This window comes from Leuresthes tenuis, unplaced genomic scaffold, assembly GCF_036924035.1.
Source record: "Leuresthes tenuis unplaced genomic scaffold, fLeuTen1.0.hap1 SCAF_13, whole genome shotgun sequence".
Classification (NCBI taxonomy): Eukaryota; Metazoa; Chordata; class Actinopteri; order Atheriniformes; family Atherinopsidae; genus Leuresthes; species Leuresthes tenuis.
Window position 1 is genome coordinate 22,377,221 of NW_027325367.1, and position 21,979 is coordinate 22,399,199.

A 21,979-nucleotide genomic window follows, 5' to 3' on the forward strand; every position below is an offset into this window, starting at 1 on the left:
TTCAAGAACACTTACCCAACAAATTTTAAAATAATTTCACTTCTGATACTTTGAATAAACTATGGAGAAGAACAGCGTCATGTCCCACTGCACTTGGTTCCATTTCTACCATTACTAATTTGGGAGAGCTTTTATGTTACAAGGAATATATAAATGAAGATGTAAACTTTTGGAGTTGTCACCCAGATGCACCTACTGATTCTTCTTCTTAGAGTACAGATTACAAGCAATCCTAAAGAAGCAAACATTTTGACAGAATAATCATCAACTCTGAATGAGTACAGAATAACTGTTAAACACTATAAACATGTTTTCTTTCTCTTAGCAGATTGATGAGCAAAGATTCCTAACAAGACATGCAAATCTGTATAAACAGAACTATCATCCCCATTAAACTGCTCTGCTACAGAATAAACCAGTGCATCTGCATTTGTCAGGAATCATGTCACTTAACCGGCCAGACAAGTGTGTGACTCAGACAAGAATATCAGGAAGAAGACAAATAGGCTTTATGGTACACCTGAAAATTAGTCTGTGGCTCCAGTGCAATAAAATGCTGTCCTGACAACAGTCTTTACTGAAGCCAGAAGACAAAGAGAGGTAAACTGGGCTTAATACATTTTGAAATCTTTCTTCTTGTTATATATTATAGACTTTTACCTATCCCTTCAGTCCAACTGTGGAGCATGTTATCCAGGAACAGATTATATTTATGCTTTCTTTCATTGGCTTAACATTTCACCTTGTGTACAGAATGAATGAAAGACAAGATGGTAATTAGTGAAGGTAAATAGTAATTGTTATAAAATGTTGAACTGAGAAGTGGAAATGAGAATTTTTTCTCTTTTAAGCAGTACTTTTAAAAGAAGCTAAAGGGTCATCAACATTTCAATTCAGGAACAAACAACAGTAAAGATGCACAGATTGTATTTGCTAGTAAATTCCATTTAGAAAAAAATATGATTTTAGGTGACATTCAGCGTTTTTAAAAATCTATCAATGCAGAAAAAAGAAACAGAGCCACACTTAATCAAAACAATAATTTGAATGAAAATATGCTTCTGAAGCTGAGCATCGTCACCATTTTTTTTGCTGAACTGAACCAAATCCTTCTATCAAAAAAATTAATCTTTAAATACCCCTCAAAGTGTGAACTTTCACTTTCTGCTTTGTTGTTGAAGTGAGAAGTGAACAAAGATAAACTCATGCCTGGGCCAGTTTGCCCAAGAGATTCCAATTTAGGGGTTAGAACAATGCTTACAAAGAGTTAACTATCATAAAGTTAAAGTTAATTCTTGACATCTGCACACTTTTAAAAATCAAGTCTAATACGTTATGACCACCTAAGATGCAGCATTCTCTTATGAGAACACTGGGTCGTGTAAACTAGAACCTATGAGCACTTTTTTTCCCTCAAAAACTATGTACTATTCAACAACAGTGCATAGATGTCTTACTTTCTTACTTTCTTCTACTTCTTTGACTCACTTGGTCCAAGGCAAAACAAATTAATTCTTATGGCGCATTTCAACAACAGGGCGATTCAATGTGCTTCACGTAGAACATAAAAATCCATCCATTTTCTATACCGTCAATCCGTTAATCGGGTAGCGGGTGGGCTGGAGCCTATCCCAGCAGTCATCGGGCAAAAGGCGGGGTACACCCTGGACAGGTCGCCAGTCCATCACAGAGAACATAAAAATATTAAAACCAAATTTACAGTTAAAAAAAAAAGTGAGAGGTCTAATGGAATGACAGTTAAATTAAATTCTACCCATACTGAATAACCGGGAGAAATTAAAAAGGCATATTGAATTAAAGCTTGGGTCTAAAGACATTAAGACTTTTTCAAATATCAGATAAGTTCATTTACTGCCACCACCCCAGCTGAATATAACAAAGGGTTCAATGAGACTGTACTAAATTGTTACATCAAATTGTTACATCAAGATACAAAAACCTATTTGTGTCTCAATCAAATCCTGCAAAATATATTTGTATGGAATAGTATGTATGTATCCATCCTAGAGATCCAAATCTGTCATCTCGAATATAATTTTTACATCCTGCATCCTATTAACTTAAAATAAAATGACAATTGAGGAATTTATGACTTTGTACATTTAACATCAGAGACTTCTTAGGAATCCACAAATACCCTAGGTTGAATGTTTACTTTGAAATCAATTTGAAACAGCAGTATTCATTTGAAGTCATGTGCTGGACACTGTGTGACTGTATGACAAAAAAAACTTTTGACACTTTCCAAAAAACGATTTCAAAAGGGTCACGGGGAGGAGTTTCAAACAAGTGCAGTTAACCAGGAAACTAATAATGTATAATTTAAAAAGAATGCAGTGTTGAGATAAGAAACTCAAAGAGTGAACTGTTAAGATTACCTGGGTTGGGACAGTGAGAGTATCTCATATTAATTGGGATTCAGTGAAAAAGATTTCAGTCATCAAACATGATGATTTAATTTATTCCTTAAGTGTCATCTCAGCTGCAGGATTCAATTTACCAATTAATACGATACACTAATATGCAGTCTAGTCTAATTAGCTTCTATCAACTAAGCATGCACTTTACAGACAGCAGTACTGACTGTGAAAGCAGAGTGGTTTAAAACTGACATAGGCCCCTCATTGCATGGAAAGCATGAAGTACAGGAACTGCAATTTACATACCAAATGTTTTTCAGACCTGAGAGGGAATACAGTACAAACACAAAACAGAAAGTAACTACAGTCTTACCAATTATCATACTTTCATATCTTCTCAAGATTCAAGAGGTCATTTCAGCATCAGAGACCTACATTAACAGATTCAGTTGGCTCCACAATTAATCTAAAGCTGTACGCGCGTAACTTCTGTCGCTCCCTAGAGGATGTCGGTGTTATTACAACGATGCGGTCGGGACCTCAATATGACATATGGCACAGTGTAACCCTCCCCTCCCCTCCTATAGGTTGAAAATTAAGCATATTCTAGACTCTTGCACAAATAGGCTTAGGTGGAGGGATCAGCTAAATAAAAGAGAAATAGAACAGGTTCCTGAGCACAGAATTTCCTTGGGGCCTTTATTTTCACCCTTGGTGATGTGTACCTTGAGCTGTTGGCTCAGAGCCACTGTAAACTGTAATTCCATTCATTTTCTGGGCGCCCAAACCAGTAGTGTCAGTTGTCATTATCAGGTGTGGATATTTTCCTGAAAGGCTCTTCTGTAGCACCACTCTGTACTCTCTCAATGTCATGCTATAATTAAGATCACTTTTTGACAGACAAGCTCAGTTTTACATTTAAAAAAGAGTAATAGTTAAGTTGATCTGTGGTGTGAAATGTAGCAGTTATACAAGGATGTAAAATAATTTTATTTCCCAGTCATAACCAAACAGCAAATGTCTAAAGACATATTTGCGCCTGATGAGACACATGATTAAACAAACACCTGATTTTTGTTAGATTTCCATGCTTCCTCTTTTTATCACAGTCCACTTTAAGTTAGTAGACCTATCTATCCATTCATTATTCATTTCTGTTTGCTTTTTCCTCATGAAGTCACTTCACAAACTTTCAACACCGCTTTCGTTTTTAAGATTCAGGAATTAGGATTCAGTTTACTATCAGCTTTCTGACAGAGGTTGTAATACCAAACTTCAGAAGTCTCTTTAATTCAATTAACAAGATTGAATATGAAAATGAATCAATTATAAAGCCAGAAAACAAAAACTATTGTGGTTAAAACCATAGTACCACAGCCTGAGGACAAAGACGGCTCCAGTATCTCTGCTGGATGTAGATGGGTACTCAGTTTGATGTCTCCATTTGACAGGACAATCCATAGTGCAGCTCCACAGAGGTTCACAAAAATTTGGCTCCGAAGTTTAGCCTTCTGAGATTTGCCCAGGAAGTATAGGCTTTCTGAACTAGTTTGGACATATGTGATGACGATTCCAAGTTTTTCTGTGGTATTTAGTCTGAAGAACTAAAAGCAGCTAATCTGCTTAACCTCAACTCTAATGATATTGAAAGAGATGTGTGTCTGAGTCCTCCCTCTACTAACATGATGATCTACACGTTTAGTTGACGTTTAGCAGCAAATTCTTCTCCAAGTACCACCTCTTTTCAGAAGATAGTTAAATTTGCCCCCATTTATTGTTGTTTGTTGTCTGATGATGGTGGTGCTGTCACAAAACTCCACAATAAAGTTCTCTTCGTGTTTAGTCACATAGTCATGGGTGAGGGGTGTTACGACAGCGTGGGGAGCAGTGGAGATGGCATCTTATATTTGCCATTAATGCAAACTGGTGACGGACCAGGTTTACCAGGATGTTTCACTTGTTACACTTATTCAGACAGGGAGTGCTTAAGGGATTTCACAGGAATGATGTCTCACAGAAGGTAGGAACACTCTTGTAGCATCGGAAAGTAAACAAAGGCTGACAGGCTGACACATGTTTTTACTGCACAGCCAGTAAAAGTTCGGATTCAGAAATCTTTATCTATTCCAGAAGGGTAATTTAGTAACAGTTTTAAAAAAAATAACACGATCAGCATTAACAAACATCATGGCGGTGGTAACATATTAGCAGCACAACAGAGCTTTAGTCCCCTCAGCTTCGCTTGTATTCACCCTCAGCAGAATTATTCTCACATCAGCTGTAGATTTTTTATAGTTGGCAGTTCACCTGCAGGTGGTGACGATAAGAGTGAGTGTGACTGTGTCTCAAGTTGCATGGTATTCAGCACACATGATGAGTATTCTCCACTTCCTTGATGCCTTTAAGTCTCACTCTGGTAGCGCTGTATGCTTCCCTGTCAACTTACCTAAAGGCTGCTTTTATGGCTCTCCATTCTTTCAAGCCATTATTATTGTGGTTACTGAGTCATCAAAACTTTTGTTGATGAATGTTGTCAGTGTTTAGATCATAAATCAATGAAAAACATATTTTCACGTGGAGCTTCCCTTGTTTTATATCCAGATGAATCTATTAAAAATAAAAAACTGAAGTCACAAACTGATCTGTCTGTGAACTGTCATCTTCAGGTCTTTCCTCAACAGGTTAGTTGCTAGGTTTAAGTCTGGGATTAAACTGGTCCACTCAAGAGACTTGGACTGATGCTGTCTTGTATTGTTGTGGCTGTAAGCTTTGGCAGAAGGTTGTGGAGATGACGTGTCACCAGTCTGTCGTTGGTACACTTTGGAACAAATTATCTTAAATTAGAGGAACTCTCTGAATTAAGGTGGTTTTATTCCTCCCTTATCATCATTTTCATCCCAGGAGCATCAAATTACTGCCTATCTGTCAAAGGCACTGGCATCTGTGGCACACAAAGTATCTTTTGTTGCATACAGTAGGCAATTATTAGACAATGACAGCAAAGACTGCATCCAGACTGGGTGGGTTTTTATGTATTGTTTTTATATTTCCTTGTTGTCATTCATTCCCTCGTTTCTAAAAGTTTCTCATTTTCCTTGATTAAGTTTTTGATTAAGACTGTGGACAGGTTTTTTAAACACAGGTAATAATCCAGCATGACAGATGTCAATGTGGAATACACTTTTTCTATATTTACCCTGTGCAGAAGTGCAACTTTATTTAATAGTTAGGGCCTGCAAAGTGTGCCAACACACAGTTACCTTCCATAAAACAAGGACTTTTTATGATTCAGGTTCGTCCTACTCATCCAGGTTGTATTCCATAAATTTGAATCTATATAGCTAAATCTTTATAGCCGGCCATTATTGTATTGGGCCTTAGCCTTATCTGTAATCAGTGGAGCTTACCAAAACTCTCCAATCAACTGAAACCAAAAGTCCATCGAGGAAATTCCAAAAACTGAGTCAACGTCAATGGAATGAATTCAAACAGGACCATCAGCTTTCAGGTTTTCACTAATCAGGAAGGTATAGCACTCTTTCATTGTGAGCTTCCTGGTTGCGAGATAATGATCTAGTACAACCTTACATAACACCTCAAGCATCTATTCTATCGTTTAGAATGTACTGTCTACACACTTTGTTCCCACATTACATGAATGTATACATGTTATCTAACTTAATTTATGATGCTCATTATTTCCTCTCTGTAGTCAGGATGGCATTACCAAAGGCAGTACAGTTTGCCATTATTCTTCTGGTTGTATGCTACAGTCTTGAGAAGCAGGGATACAGAACGTCTTTGACTGTCTTCTTTGAGGTAAGAATGAGAATTAATATAAAAGGTCACAAAACACACTATAAGAACTGCGATAGTACATAGATGCACTTGTCTATTTATAAACTGGTAAATGGTTGTAGATATTGCTCTGTGTAGATAGAATGCAGAGTTGAACTAATCTATTTATTATTCCAGGAATTGATTGGTATCAAAACTTCTAGTCTTCATGGCAGAGAAAAAAGAGCAAGTGAGTCATTGCAAAGAACTTTGACATTCTCTTACTAGATCTGTCCTATCCTTGTTAATGAATGAAGGATTATCAGTTCAACGGTAATGCAGTATCTCATTGTTTTTTTTCCTTAATTCTAGCTCTCGCAAATTCCACTGATTACGAGCTCCAAGTTGTTATAAGCCTCTCTGAACTGGAGAGTCTCAGAGTGTTTTTAAACTCACTCAGCCTACCCATACTGATCAACAACTCTACTGAAATTACCAGCATTGACACCACAACAGGTATAACATTCTTATATTCTGTCACTCCACTGTTTGCTTTAGGTTAGTATTGCATAGTCTTATATTACCTGCAGACATAATCATTAAACCTTGATGATTGTTTGGTTCTGTATTTCTCCATAGTATGTTCATCAAACATGACAGTATACCAGTGCACATGTGAGGAGAGCTTTGCTTGGTCTTATAACAATTGCATTAGCCATGGAGCCTGTGATCCCATTATTGGTAACACATGTGGATGCATTAATGACCTCCCTGCAGACAACCAGTACTGCCAGCCAAACCGAACAGGTAGGCCTGAGGGCTGTCACACAATATATAATTGTATCACATTAGGCGTAAAGTGCATTTATCCAGGTCTGTGCTTGAGGTCTCTAAACATCGCTAAAGGTTTTTTTTGTTTGTTTAATTTTGCTTTATACTGTTACCCACTACATTTATCTGTTAGGAGTAGTGAATATACAAAACACCCATCAAGACTCTATCAGACCCTTCATACCCTAATTGTATTTCATTTTAGAAGGGTATCAACAGTATTAAACCTGAATTTAACAGCTTGATTGTTACATTTTTTTTAATTATGATAAATTTGAAAATGTCTTTTTGTGTAAAATTAAACAAAATTATCTTTAAAATATGGAAGTTTTATGAATTTTCACAGGTGCAGCTTTTTCACGTTATATCACATTGAATGTAAATGTTTCACATCACAGTCAATATCTATAACATTTTTTATGTTTTCCCACATTTCAAAAGTACTAGAAGAAACTGTAAAATAACATTTCTAATATACACATTTTTTTACAGTGCAGATTCAAGACAGAAATCCCCAGCCACAGCAGTCATGGCTGATTTGACTTATGGCATAACTTGTAACAGATCAAATACTACATGTTACAAACTTAGATGACAAGCCTAACCAGGATTTTGAGTCCTGTTCACGTCCAGCAGAAATGGTGGACCCAGGAAAAAACTTGTTTTTGGTGACAACAGCCTTTCTTTATCAAGTTCACAGAGTGATATGATACCAGATAAACTGTTAGTTTTCTATTAACTTTCTATCTTAGAAGGAGAAACTAATTCAAGTCTCAAGTCAGATAGTCTGATAAACTCAGTTTCTGCAAAACTCTTTAATACACCATTGTGGTTACTGATTTTTTTTTAAAGTAAAATGGCTTCTACGGATTCCAACACAACTTATTTTTTGTTGTTTACACCACTCAGCAACAACAACAGCCATTCCAAGCACCACAGCTCCATCACGTCAACCACCAACTGGTATGGCTCATTATTTCTTCAAGATGGCAGTTAGTGTGTGAGCTTCTGAATGTTGGCACTTGCACTGTAAAATGTGAAGCAAAATTTTAGATATCTCTTGCTTTTTTTATGAATTTAGAATTTATTTTAAGTATGCTGCTTTTTATCTGAATTAGCCTGGAAATCAGGATTTTCCTCAAGGTTCTTCTATTTTCCATGATGTAAACTACACTAAGTTCAATACAGTTTGCCAACCTGGAACCTTGGTTTTAAAATATCCCTGTGAATCTTGGTTTGCAACATCATGACAAATGTGACGGATTCTCTCCTGCTCACCTCTATAGACCCAGTAGACATTGATGTCGTCCTTGAATTGCACATCCCACTCTCCAGTGTGCCATCTGGTTTCATAGAGATTTTCAGGGACAATCTGAATAATGTCTCATTCCCCCAAAACATCTCACAGTCCTTAATATTAGTGGACCTGAACTTCACCACAGGTAAGATCATCTGCTTTTTCATTTACTGATGTTTGGATTTAATCCTGATTGTAAACAGTGCATATACTTACATTAATTGAAATGCCTTTATTAGGATGCTATCCAAATTCCACTGGAGGACTGCAGTGTCATTGCGAGGATGAGTATGCCTGGTCATGTGACCAGTGTGTTGTTCATGGTGACTGCAGTAATTCAAGCAGCCTAATATGTAGCTGCATAAATGGACTTCCTCCTGACAGAGAGTACTGTCAGCCAATCACAAGTAAGCATTCCTGTTTCGTAAATGTAATATCAAAATGTGTTTTTGTCCACAAAGCTTTTACAAACATCTCATATGTCTTACAATTACAATTTAGTACAGTACAGTTCTCAGACCCTTTGTAGTTTTCTGCATTTTGTGGTGTTTCAGGCTAAGCATAAAACTGATTAGGTAATTTTTTATTCTAATAAATCTACACAAAGTTCTTCTCAAAGACATAATGTCTGTGACATGCTTTAGTCAAAATACCACAATGACACAGTACAACAGCTTCCTATTCCACCATATCTTTAAACATTTTTAGGGTTAAATACTTTTAATTTCAGTGTGCATAGAGGATTTGATCTGAATGCATGTTGAAGGTTAACAATTGTGCTCCTGAAGTTATTTTTTCTGCTTTTTTCACACTGCTTCTGCATTTGGTTTTACCTTTTATTAAATCAGTGATGACAGAGGTAGGTAGGGACCATAACTTTTTTAATATAAGTTTTATATAACTTCCATATATATATAAAATCATATTCATGTGGTGATTCCTATCTAATTTTTGTTTCTGGTTGTAAGTAGCACAGGCAAGTTATAAGTAATTAGCAAGAATATTTGAGTCTCTGCATTTCCTCTGTTATATTTCAGTTGGTCAGAGAAATGTGCTGTCCTTGATCTGTGTTCTAAGAATGCTTCTACAATCCTTCTTAAGTGCATATAAGGAAAACATCCTGTAGAAAAATATGTCCCTTAAGTGCAGTTACCTATACAGTATGTTAGCGCATATCTTTACAATTCTTTGTGATAATGAATATGAAATTTGACTTGATATTAAAACTTTTGATGAGCCTGGGATCTTCAGCACTCTGGAGAAGTGATTGATGAGAAAAAAGGGGAATGGACTGTACTTATATTGCACTTTTCTAGTCTAGTTGATGACTGAAAGTGCTTTTCAACAACAAGCTACATTCACATGGCACATCTAAGTCCATATAATGTTACAGGCTATACAGTGCTTTTTTCTTTATGACACACATTGAAACCAATGGACATATTGGAACCACTGTTTGTCTTGTCCAAGGACATTTTGACATATGATCAGGGTAAGCCGGGAGTAGAACCGCTGACCTTCTTGTTGGCAGACAACTGATCTTCCTCTTGAGCTACAGCTACCCAAAAGAGTCTGAAACTCTATTGCAAACTGTGTATTAAGTTCAGTTTTCTGCTGAAGATAACAGTTATGTCTCAATGCTCTGATGATAACTATAATTTAAGAGTGTTTCTGACCATCAAATTAAATAATTCTATTCTGTTTGTTGCTCCACAGGTGTCTCTTTATGTACCACACCAACTCCTGGTATGAAAAACATTTAGATTATTATTACAATTCAACACATTCTGGGGTCTGTTGCAGGAAGTAGGGTTAGTAAATATCTTTTGGTTTCAGAACAGCTGGTTGGAGTTAGTTGAGCGAATTATATGTTAACTCCTGTTAAACCTGTTTTGAAAAATGCAATCATTACTGGGGCTCCAATTCTGTGATTCACCACTGGCAACCAGTGCAGTGATAGCAGCAGCTGCTCCATTTTAATACAAATTATCTAGAAGTATAAATGTAAGCTAATGTGTATTTGTGTAAAGAGAGATTAAATAGGGCTCAATAAGTGCTGTTACGTTTTAGTCAGCATAATCCATAGCTGGAATCCTACTGGATTTCTGTCTGTTCTACATTGGAACTATAATCTGTTTATTAGCCATAACCTGGTCAGAGAAAACACATTTTACACAACTGAAAATATGAATTGAATAAATTGAATACATTGGGTTATGGACCTATAATTAAAGGTGTAGCCCAAACCAATAATATTGATTTTGATGATTTACAGTTGGAAATGTCTCAGTTCAAAAATTATTTTGAATTTATATATGCCTGTGAAACAGAATCAAAATGCCCCTAAAGCCTGTTTTTACCACAATCATTCTCATCAAAAAGGCTCCTTTTTTCTGACTGATCACAGCATAACATGACTGGTCATTTATCAGAGGAAACAAACCAAGCGTTTCTCCAAAACTTGCTTTCTGGAATAACCCCTGTAGCTATTTAACTTTTTATCTAAATCCCTTTTCATGCTTATACGGCTGATTGTTTTATTTACAGTGATGACAACCACGGTCACAGCTTTGCCAAACACAACAGCTGCATCTTCTCCAACACCAACTGGTATGACTTGTGAAATCTTAAATTTACCATAGTGTCACCATTCGTATTATTATTATTGGTAATGTATTGTAATTTGCTTTGTTGTGTAGCTTTTCCACTTTTAATGAAAACTGTAGTCATAACCTGGTCACAGAAAACACATTTCACACAAATGAAAATATGAATTGAATAAATTGAATACATTGGGTTATGGACCTATAATTAAAGGTGTAGCCCAAACCAATAATATTGATTTTGATGATTTACAATTGGAAAGGTCTCAGTTAAAAAATTATTTTGAATTTATAAATGCCTGTGAAACAGAATCAAAATGCCCCTAAAATGTGTTTTTACTCCAGATGTAGAATCTTAAAAACTAATTTCAAACCACAATCATTCTCATCAAAAAGGCTCTTTTTTTCTGACTGATCACAGCATAACAAATTAATCCCTTTTCATGCTTATACGGCTGATTGTTTTATTTACAGTGATGACAACCACGGTCACAGCTTTGCCAAACACAACAGCTGCATCTTCTCCAACACCAGCTGGTATGACTTGTGAAATCTTAAATTTACCATAGTGTCACCATTCATATTATTATTATTGGTAATGTATTGTAATTTGCTTTATTGTGTAGCTTTTCCACTTTTAATGAAAACTGTATTCATAACCTGGTCACAGAAAACACATTTCACACAACTGAAAATATGAATTGAATAAATTGAATACATTGGGTTATGGACCTATAATTAAAGGTGTAGCCCAAACCAATAATATTGATTTTGATGATTTACAATTGGAAAGGTCTCAGTTAAAAAATTATTTTGAATTTATAAATGCCTGTGAAACAGAATCAAAATGCCCCTAAAATGTGTTTTTACTCCAGATGTAGAATCTTAAAAACTCATTTCAAACCACAATCATTCTCATCAAAAAGGCTCTTTTTTTCTGACTGATCACAGCATAACAAATTAATCCCTTTTCATGCTTATATGGCTGATTGTTTTATTTACAGTGATGACAACCACGGTCACAGCTTTGCCAAACACAACAGCTGCATCTTCTCCAACACCAGCTGGTATGACTTGTGAAATCTTAAATTTACCATAGTGTCACCATTCATATTATTATTATTGGTAATGTATTGTAATTTGCTTTATTGTTTAGCTTTTCCACTTTTAATGAAAACTGTATTCATAACCTGGTCACAGAAAACACATTTCACACAAATGAAAATATGAATTGAATAAATTGAATACATTGGGTTATGGACCTATAATTAAATGTGTAGCCCAAACCAATGATATTGATTTTGATGATTTACAATTGGAAAGGTCTCAGTTCAAAAATTATTTTGAATTTATAAATGCCTGTGAAACAGAATCAAAATGCCCCTAAAGTCTGTTTTTACCACAATCATTCTCATCAAAAAGGCTCCTTTTTTCTGACTGATAACAGCATAACATGATTGGTCATTTATCAGAGGAAACAAACCAAGCATTTCTCCAAAACTTGCTTTCTGGAATAACCCCTGTAGCTATTTAACTTTTTATCTGAATCCCTTTTCGTGCTTATACGGCTGATTGTTTTATTTTCAGTGATGACAACCACGGTAACAGCTTTGCCAAACACAACAGCTGCATCTTCTCCAACACCAACTGGTATGACTTGTGAAATGTTAGATGAAGGCTAGATGAAGGTCTGTGTCTAAGACTCTGTCTATTGTCACCTGCTCTGTAAACCCCTGCAAAGACTCCACAACTCTCAGATTATCTCTTGTAACATTATGGCCTGAAGAGACAGTTTCGCTCCTGTTCACCTCCTCAAACCCAGTGGGCATTGATGGGTTCTTGACTCAGATATCTCTGTCATCAGAATGCATCACAAGTACTGGGCGAGCTCCAAGTCCTGGGGCAATAATCTCTCATAAAGCCTGGAACTCTTGATTTATTCATGGCTTTTTTTGTTTGTTTAAATCTTGGGATTATTTGTAATAATGTCCAGCAATATGTAGAATAGTTTGTTGAAGAATAAGAAGCAAGTTAGGTTTTCATAATCTGTTACCATGAATTGCAGCTCATTCTGAATGGGGAAAAAGGTGACAAACTGCAGGAAAAAAGATTTAACATTTAATTTACAGTTATTTCAACAGGGACAACAGTCCCTGTAGAGAAGAGAAGCCAACCTTCTCTACTCTACCACCAACTGTTATAATTAATTAAACGTTTAGGATGAATTTCTGATGTGCTTCTGGAGGCTGGTACTTGCACTGTGAAGGTTAGAATATCTGTCATAACAACTTGGTCTTTTTAATGTTTGCCTTAAGGTTCATGCAACTTAGACCATGTAGATTCTAACTTTAACCTCATACAAATATGTTACATTATGATAAACATCACCAAAGGGGATTTGTGCAGTAAACAATGCCAGTATTGTGGGAATAGAGTGGTTTAGAATGATGGAAAACTGATTCTGATATCATGTTTTTGCTCATGTGGTTTTTGCTCATTTGGTCATGTGGTTTCACATGATTATGGTAAAGATGATGGATTCACTCCTATTCACCTCAACAGATCCTTTGGTCGCTTTTGTAGTTCTTGAGTTGCGCATCCCAGTTTCCAGCGTATCATTAGATTTCATCAGAAATGCTCTAAAAAATTCCTCCGTCCCCAACAACCAATATTTAAAAGTAATGGACTTAAACTTCACCACAGGTAAGTATGTCTGGCTTACTTGATGCTTCATCTCCTTTATTAGACTGAATACTGAGCATAAAAAATATTTTTTTAATGTTTTCAATGTCTTTAAAAGCATGCTATCCAAACTCAACTGGAGGAATGCAATGTCACTGTGAGGATCAGTTTGCTTGGTCATGTGACAAGTGTGACTTCTACGGTGAATGTAGTAATACAAGCAAACGAACCTGCGGATGTATAAATCATCTCCCTGGTGATGGAGAGTTCTGTCAACCAATCACAAGTAAGCATTGCTATTTTGTAGCTATGGAAATGAAAGCTTCAACACATTGGTTAAAATTGTTGTAGTAGAAATGGTAATATATTGACCTTTCTCCATAGGTATTGCTCCATGTTCGACACCTGGTAGGAAAAATATTTTTTTCTGTTTTTTTCTATATTGTGTAGTTGCTAAATTGAAGAATATTTGCTGATTTTGAACAATCCTCATTTTATCTTTTTTATCTCATTTTGCCGTGACCCCAACTACACCAGTGATCAGAACCACACTGCCAGTGAGAACAACACTCATTGGCAGTGTGGTAGGAAAAATATTTCGTTTTCTATACTGTGGAGTTGCTGAACTAAAGAATAATTACTGGCTTTAAACCATTTATTTTATTTAGTTTTATTTCATTTTACTTAATTTTATTTTGATTGATCTTATCTTATCTTATCTTATCTTACAGTGACATCAACTACATCAATGATGACAACGATGCAAAACACAACATCAAACCTGACAACCACTCTGCCAGTAACTACGACGATAACATCAACGCCTGGTAGGAAAAACACTTCCTTTTCTTTCTATACTGTGGAGTTGCTAAATTAAAGAACAATTACTGGCTTTAAACCATTTATTTTATTTAGTTTTCTTTTATTTAATTGAGTTTTATTTTGATTTATCTAATTTCATGTTACAGTGACATCCACTACATCAATGATGACAACAATGCAAAACACAACATCAAACCTGACAACCACTCTGCTAATGACTACGAAAACAACACCAACGCCTGGTAGGAAGAATATTCTTTCTATACTGTGGAGTTGCTAAATTAAAGAACAATTACTGGCTTTAAACAGTTTATTTAATTTAGTTTTATTTTATTTTACTTAATTTTATTTTGATTGATCTTATATTATCTTACAGTAACCTCAACTACATCAATAACGACAACGATGCAAAGCACAACATCAAACCTGACAACCACTCTGCTAATGACTACGAAAACAACACCAACGCCTGGTAGGAAGAATATTCTTTCTATACTGTGGAGTTGCTAAATTAAAGAACAATTACTGGCTTTAAACAGTTTATTTAATTTAGTTTTATTTTATTTTACTTAATTTTATTTTGATTGATCTTATATTATCTTACAGTAACCTCAACTACATCAATAACGACAACGATGCAAAGCACAACATCAAACCTGACAACCACTCTGCCAGTAACTACGACGATAACATCAACGCCTGGTAGGAAAAATACTTCCTTTTCTTTCTATACTGTGGAGTTGCTAAATTAAAGAACAATTACTGGCTTTAAACCATTTATTTAACTGAGTTTTCTTTTATTTTACTTAATTTTATTTTGATTGATCTTATATTATCTTACAGTGACCTCAACTACATCAATAACGACAACGATGCAAAGCACAACATCAAACCTGACAACCACTCTGCCAGTAACTACGACGATAACATCAACGCCTGGTAGGAAAAAAATTATATTTTCATTTTTATGTTGTGGTATTACTAATCTAAAGAACATTTACTGACTTTACACAGTTTTTAATTTGAATTTGAATGAATTAAATTTAATTTAATCTAACAACATCGACTGCAATAATAACCACTGCAGTTGAAACCAAGACTTTGGAACTTGTCATGAACTTGCCTTTCGAGGAGTCCTACAATAATCCAACCAATGAAGTGTACAAAGACATTGAAAAAGTTGTAAGTCCTAATAAATTTTCTGTCAGTAGCTTTCATTTTTACTACACTGTTGCACTGAATGTACAGTATGTGATTCTTATACTACTATTGCTGTGTCTGTGTTTCAAACAGATTGAAAGTAAATGTCGGGAGCACATTACAAATCTACAGTCAGTAAAGCTTCTGAATATCCGGTGGGTTAAGTCTTTTGATTTTACTCTCTAAGTAATTATTTACTTAGATTATACGTTTCTATCTATCTAATTATTTCTTCATCTATCAATCTATGCGGGTATAGAAAATGGACATATATATATGTATTTAAATTAATTTTCTGTACATATAAACACGGAGGGCTGCTGCTCAAGAGTGTATCTATGTTCTATGTTGTGTACTGAGAATGTATTACTTTAGTTACTTTAAGTTACTGTTTTTTTATTTTAAGTAAATAAGAGCTTTTAGTTTCTTTCTATTTTATTATTACTGTTATTTGTCAGAAACATTTCATTTCGGCCTGTGTATTTTTGTAAATACCATGTGAGATGACAATGAAGAATTGTAATAATTTGATAATTATTGTTATAACTGATTCTTACATGATGCTCTTGAGCAGATATGATATGGTCCTTAATTGGCTATATTATGTCTCCTAGTGATGGCGTTTTCATTTGGATTATATTCTGTATTGCAGGAGTGGAAGCACAATTGCTCAGTATGAAGTTAGAGCTCCTTCTATCAATGTTAAAGAAATTGAAAATGTGACAACGGGGATATTTAGTGAGCTGTCTAAAAATTACTCAATGATATATGATGGTAAGACAGTCTGATCAATTTTTTGCGCTTTGATAATACTCACAATTGTGTCAGACATACATGATCTTTGTGTCAGAAAGATTCTGTAATAATTTCATGACTTTTGTGTCCTTCTCATAAAGGCGAGAGTTTAAAATTTGACCCACAAGAAACTTTTTTCTTTGGACAAAGAATGACTGTGAAGTGTGGCCCTCCACCGAATAATTTAGGTGAAAAGTGGACAGCAGAGTGGACACGTGACAACAAACCCATAGTTCGCGATGAGCAACACAATATTTTGAAAGAAAATGGACAATCGATACTAACTGTGGACAGTTTTTTTTCTGACGATAAAGGTAAGCAATAAATGGAGTAAGTTATGGTGCATAGTTACCTTAACAAAATACACACATCTAAAATGCTTGAGACTTTTATTTGAGGTCGAACCTAATTGGTTTGCCATTGCAACCATGGTTTATACTGACCCAACACCCCAAAATGGATATGGATACATACAATGCACTATCTATTGTAAAAATGTTTTTATTTATAAATCTTTTTATACAAACTACTGGCTGAACTATTAACCTTTTAAGTATTAACTATTAACCAGTAAAAATAAAATCTCTAATATTTGTGTGGCAATTGGAGTTGATAATATGCTGTTCCACTGCTGCACTGATCAAGTTATTAATTATCTAGCTTGCAAAGTCAGTATAAATGTCCACCACTAGAATTCCTACTGATTCTTGTTACTGACCAGAATATTAAGAGAGAGATAATCAACAATATTCAAACCAATATGGTGTGGTGGTGTGTTTACTGTCAGGCTATTGTATTTGTATTATTGTACTATTTCTCACTATGATGATGATGATGATTGCCTTTCATTTCAGGACGTTATGAATGTAAGCTGAAATATGGAGAGTCATATTTCAGACAGACAGGAGAGCCCAAAGCAGAAGAAAAACCTGAAATCCGAGTGACTCCTGTCCAAAAACTTGTGGAGTGTAAAAGTACATCACCTGTGACGCTGACCTGCTCCGTTGATGATCCCTATAAAGTCAAGTTTAATAACCTTGAAGGTTGAGATTGATTGGTGACTCTTAACTGGCCATTTGGTTCTCTGTCTTTGTGTGTTAGCCCAGTAAATGACTGGTAACCTGTTTTATCTCTCTTCTGTGTCAGGAGGTCCAGGTAACGAGATCACCCAAGAGTACTCAATACCTGAGAACTGTGAAAAAGAGGTCAAAAAGTTCAGCTGTCAATTGGAAAACAATGCATTTGTTAAAAGTGATATCACACTGGAGTTCACCAAAAACGGTGAGTACTTATTCACTGTAATGATAATAATATTCTTTTAAGGTGAATGAAAGCTTTCCTTTTTTTTCAGAAATTAAATGCTTCGATGTCGTGTATGGTAGTGGAACACTAAATTTCAAGGCCGTGATACCTTGTGATGATGAGAACAAAGTTGGAAATAAGACAGCAGTCTGTTCTGCAAGCGGTGAATACATAAAAAAACAAGACAACTGTGTCCTGAAAGAGGTTCAGAAACTGCTCGAGCAGTCTGAGGTGACCTAATTCTTCTGCTGTTTCTGGCACCAAATGATAGCATGCACAATGCAAAATCAGACTGGGGGCATGTGGTACCCATGTGTGTAATGAATGTTGCTAGTCTGTTTAAATGTAAATCGTTTAACGCATTTCATGGGGGCAAACAATATGTCTACCTTTTGGTGATCACACATAACAAAGCAGTTGGTTCATTGGATCTATGGATATTTCACTATTTTGGGAACAGATAATGAATATGAAAAGGTAACATGTTAAAAATAAAATTAAACTTTAAAGTCATGCTGAAATCATTCTCAATGTATAGGCCACAATTTAAAAACTACCCTGCATTTCATGTACTGCAGTTTCACACAAAAGCAAACAGTGATTCTACATGCTCTCACTAGATTAGTATAATAATTTTCCAAACAATTTTTTTAACACTGATGGCTGATAATACAATTATAAAATGTCTTTAAAGTATGTTTTTAAAGTGATTAAAATGAGACCCCTGAAATGAGACTGCAACTCCGAAGTTTCTTCCATCAGGATTAGCGTTTTAACTGTGGCCAGTTCAAGGACAAACAATAGCATGTAATACTCAATCTTTTTCTCTCAATTGTCACAGAGTATAACTGAAGAAAGACTGCCAGTATTCTTGGACCAACTCAGCAATGTCACTGTGGACAACACTGAAGATGTAACTGACTCCCCTGCCACCATTAAAGCCATTGTTACAATACTTGAAAATGTAGCCAACGCATCTTTATCATTAAATATCCCAATAAATAGTATCTTAATGGAGGTAAGTGAATGTATGCGCTTACTAAAAATGAATGGTATACATATGCTAAGCAACACATGATTTTGGATCTAATATTTTCTGTTTTTGTTTGTTTGCTTTCCAATTTAGGATGTCTTGTTAACTACAGGTATTCTCACCAGTGACAGTGCAACAGAGTCATGGGTGATTCTGAACAGTGACCAAAACAATACAGAAACACAAAGTAACAGCCCTGAAACCACAAGTTTCAGCTCATCGTTGTTACAGTCGCTTGAGGATATTACAAAAAGTCTAAACAATGAGTCTTTTAACATTGACACAGAATTTATTCTCTTGAACAAAACTACATTCACTGACAGCTTTAATGAGGAGTTTGATTCCTCAGTGGAGGTAGAAATACCAGAAGCTGATGGAGGAAAGAAGTCAATCACTGTGATAACATTTTCCTCCATGGATAATGTTCTCCCTGCAAGAGAAGAATCCAATTCATCGTCTAATTCTATCAATGGAAGGGTTGTACTTATTCAGTCAAGTGGCAAAATCAATAATATCTCAATAACCTTTGATATTCTAAATGATACTCTGGGGAATCCTAAATGTGTTTTCTGGAACTTCAGTCTCTTAGATGGTCTTGGAGGATGGGATGATGAGGGCTGTTCCTTGGTAGTCTTTGAAAATGAAACCGTCAGCTGCAACTGCAACCATCTCACCTCTTTCTCGATCCTTATGTCACCGTATAGTCCTAATAACCCTACTTTTGAAATCATAACCTACGTTGGAGTTGGCATATCCCTGGCTTCTTTGGTCATATGCCTCATCATTGAAGCTGTCATATGGAAAAAAATAAGAAGGAACACTACATCTTACTTGCGTCATGTCTCCATCGTTAACATCGCTGTGTCTCTCCTGATTGCAAACATCTGGTTTATTATTGGGGCGGCCATTTCCGATGCAGATAAGGAAAATCCAGAAGCATGCAGTACAGCAACCTTTTTTATCCATTTTTTCTATCTATCCCTCTTCTTCTGGATGTTAGCCTCAGCTCTGCTGCTGCTCTACCGCACAGTCAGCGTCTTTGACGGGGGTTTGTCTAAAATGGCAATGTTGGCTATTGGATTCTCTCTCGGATATGGTGCACCTCTCATCATAGCAACTATAACCATAGCTGTAACTGCACCCAAAGAAGAATACACCAGAGATAATAATGTCTGCTGGCTGAAATGGGAAGAGTCCAAAGCTCTGTTGGCATTTGTGATCCCTGCACTGTTAATAGTGCTGATAAACCTCATAATCCTGGTGGTGGTGGTATACAAAATGTTGAGGAGAAGGGTTGGGGGAAATGCTGCACAGGCAGCTGAAAAACATGTGCTGGCAGTCATTGCCAGGTGTGTGGCTGTGCTCACACCATTCTTTGGATTAACTTGGGGTTTGGGAATTGGAATCATGTTCGACCCAGGAAATAAGGGAATCCATATTGCATTTGCATTCTTCAATTCACTGCAGGTACAGATTTATTACCTTTGAATATTGATCTGTATATCATATTGTTTAATGGTATTTTTCTTTTATCACCAAATCCCTCAGAGCTGACATTACTTTGTGTGTTTTTAGGGTTTCTTCATTTTGGTGTTTGGAACACTGTTGGACAAAAAGGTATGTGTGTCTAAATATTGAAATTATCAACCAACTTTATTTTACTAACTTTTATGAAACATCCACATCTACTCATACTTTTGATGCTGTGTAACTAAAGTTTTATATATGAATGAATAATTGCAACAGAGTTATAGTGTTTATATTACAAAGTAATCTGCTAGATTTCCAATCTAATCAGTCAAAGGCTAAATGCTTTTAACAGAAATTTTGTTTATTCACAAACCAAACACTGGTAGTTGTTACAATACTGCTACAAAATGTCTCCCACTGAAATCATACCTGAATGCTTAAGTTTCTCCACGCTGCAATAGACCGGGGCAGTAATGAGGCTTCACTATTTCTTTCAAGTGTAGGCATGAGTTTTTAATGCAGCACACTAATTTTTGAGAATTAACGTTTCAGGTGCGGTCTGAATTAACACTAAAGTCACAAACTTCCCAGAGTGGCACAACGGTAAGACCAGTTTTTCCAATCATGTCTGTTGTTGTTGTTTTTCATAATTCTTTGTTGCTTTTTGAGGTGGCGTCTTATTTTTTACTTTTGCTCTCGTTTTAGAGCACCAGCGCTGGATTTTCATTCAGCAATCTGGGAATTTTCAGGAAATTCAAACAAAAAAGAGGTACATCAGTCATGAATAAACTGAGGCTAAATTTAATAGTTTGCTGTCATAGCATGTTTAATATTTTTGGATTTTATGTACCGGTCCAAAACTTGGATACAGGCACAAATCAACTTTTGGATTTATTGTCTTTAACTTTTGACAGGCTTACTTTTAGATTTATAGCCTTTGTACTAGTACTTTATATGCTGTTGTATTATTTTGCCTAAGAAAGAATAATGTTTGTTTGTTGCAGGTTCTTCGAATGGCTTCAATGTGTCCTCTAATGCGTCTGAATCTCAGTCATTCACCAACACTTAATATGTGCATAAAACACTTGTCAATTTAGAAAGAAAACCAACAAAGCAAAACCAGCCCTTTATTTTTCTACATTGCAGCCAAAATCATTCAAAGGTTTATCTCATGTGTGATATTACATTTTAAAACAGTTTGATTTGATTTGTCTTTTTTTCCATCTCTTTTTCTCAAAAAATGAAGAATACATTAACCATGTATCATTATCTGAAAGCTGCTGACAACATGTGATGTACACCAGCCAAATGTTTTGATATTATATAATGTTTATGGAAAGTATTCTATTGTAGGCATTTTAGATCACTTTGATGAAAAGGGTGCATTAACTTCTTGATAAACAGGGTAAGTTTTTTATCTTTGTAAAAGTGAGGTTTTTGTATATTTTGGCCTTTAGTTTACTGATATTCCACTTAGACTCCTGAGCCAAATGATCCAATCACCATTCCTTTTTTATATGTACTTTAAGAGTACTTATTACATTATTTTGAATTAACAAAATCTCAATGAAGTTGTCAAAAAAAAGTCCCTTCCTTACGTGTAACTTCACATATAATATCACTTAGATAAAAACAAACTTATCCAAAACAGACCAAAGGACTTGTTTATTCAAAAAGTGGCATAACAGTGTAAAATATGCCTAAAAATCCCTGTGAGTTAACTTTCATTTTAGCAGTAAAAAAAGCCTTTTTTTGGGAGGGTGATGAAAAATATCTGCAGTTTTTT

At 35.5% G+C, this 21,979-nt stretch overlaps 2 protein-coding genes across 2 annotated transcripts; both read left to right on the plus strand.

The window, feature by feature from the left end:
* Positions 1 to 301: 301 nt before the first annotated feature.
* On the plus strand, positions 302 to 14,639 carry LOC140266796 (uncharacterized). Its single transcript, XM_072361893.1, has 14 exons — positions 302 to 600; positions 6,094 to 6,200; positions 6,357 to 6,408; positions 6,531 to 6,674; positions 6,798 to 6,965; positions 8,276 to 8,431; positions 8,526 to 8,693; positions 10,003 to 10,032; positions 13,452 to 13,592; positions 13,690 to 13,857; positions 13,956 to 13,979; positions 14,152 to 14,155; positions 14,303 to 14,398; positions 14,540 to 14,639. Exons 2-14 carry the CDS (start codon positions 6,099 to 6,101, stop codon positions 14,637 to 14,639), a joined length of 1,353 nt encoding a protein of 450 aa, XP_072217994.1. The 5' UTR covers positions 302 to 600; positions 6,094 to 6,098.
* An 848-nt stretch (positions 14,640 to 15,487) lies between these two features.
* adgrf8 (adhesion G protein-coupled receptor F8) lies at positions 15,488 to 21,356 on the plus strand. Its single transcript, XM_072361894.1, has 13 exons — positions 15,488 to 15,575; positions 15,687 to 15,748; positions 16,246 to 16,367; positions 16,490 to 16,702; positions 17,243 to 17,431; positions 17,535 to 17,669; positions 17,740 to 17,921; positions 18,532 to 18,708; positions 18,817 to 20,190; positions 20,299 to 20,340; positions 20,746 to 20,796; positions 20,899 to 20,962; positions 21,198 to 21,356. The coding sequence occupies exons 1-13, from the start codon at positions 15,507 to 15,509 to the stop codon at positions 21,260 to 21,262; spliced, it is 2,745 nt and encodes a 914-aa protein (XP_072217995.1). The 5' UTR covers positions 15,488 to 15,506; the 3' UTR covers positions 21,263 to 21,356.
* The last annotated feature ends 623 nt before the right edge of the window (positions 21,357 to 21,979 follow it).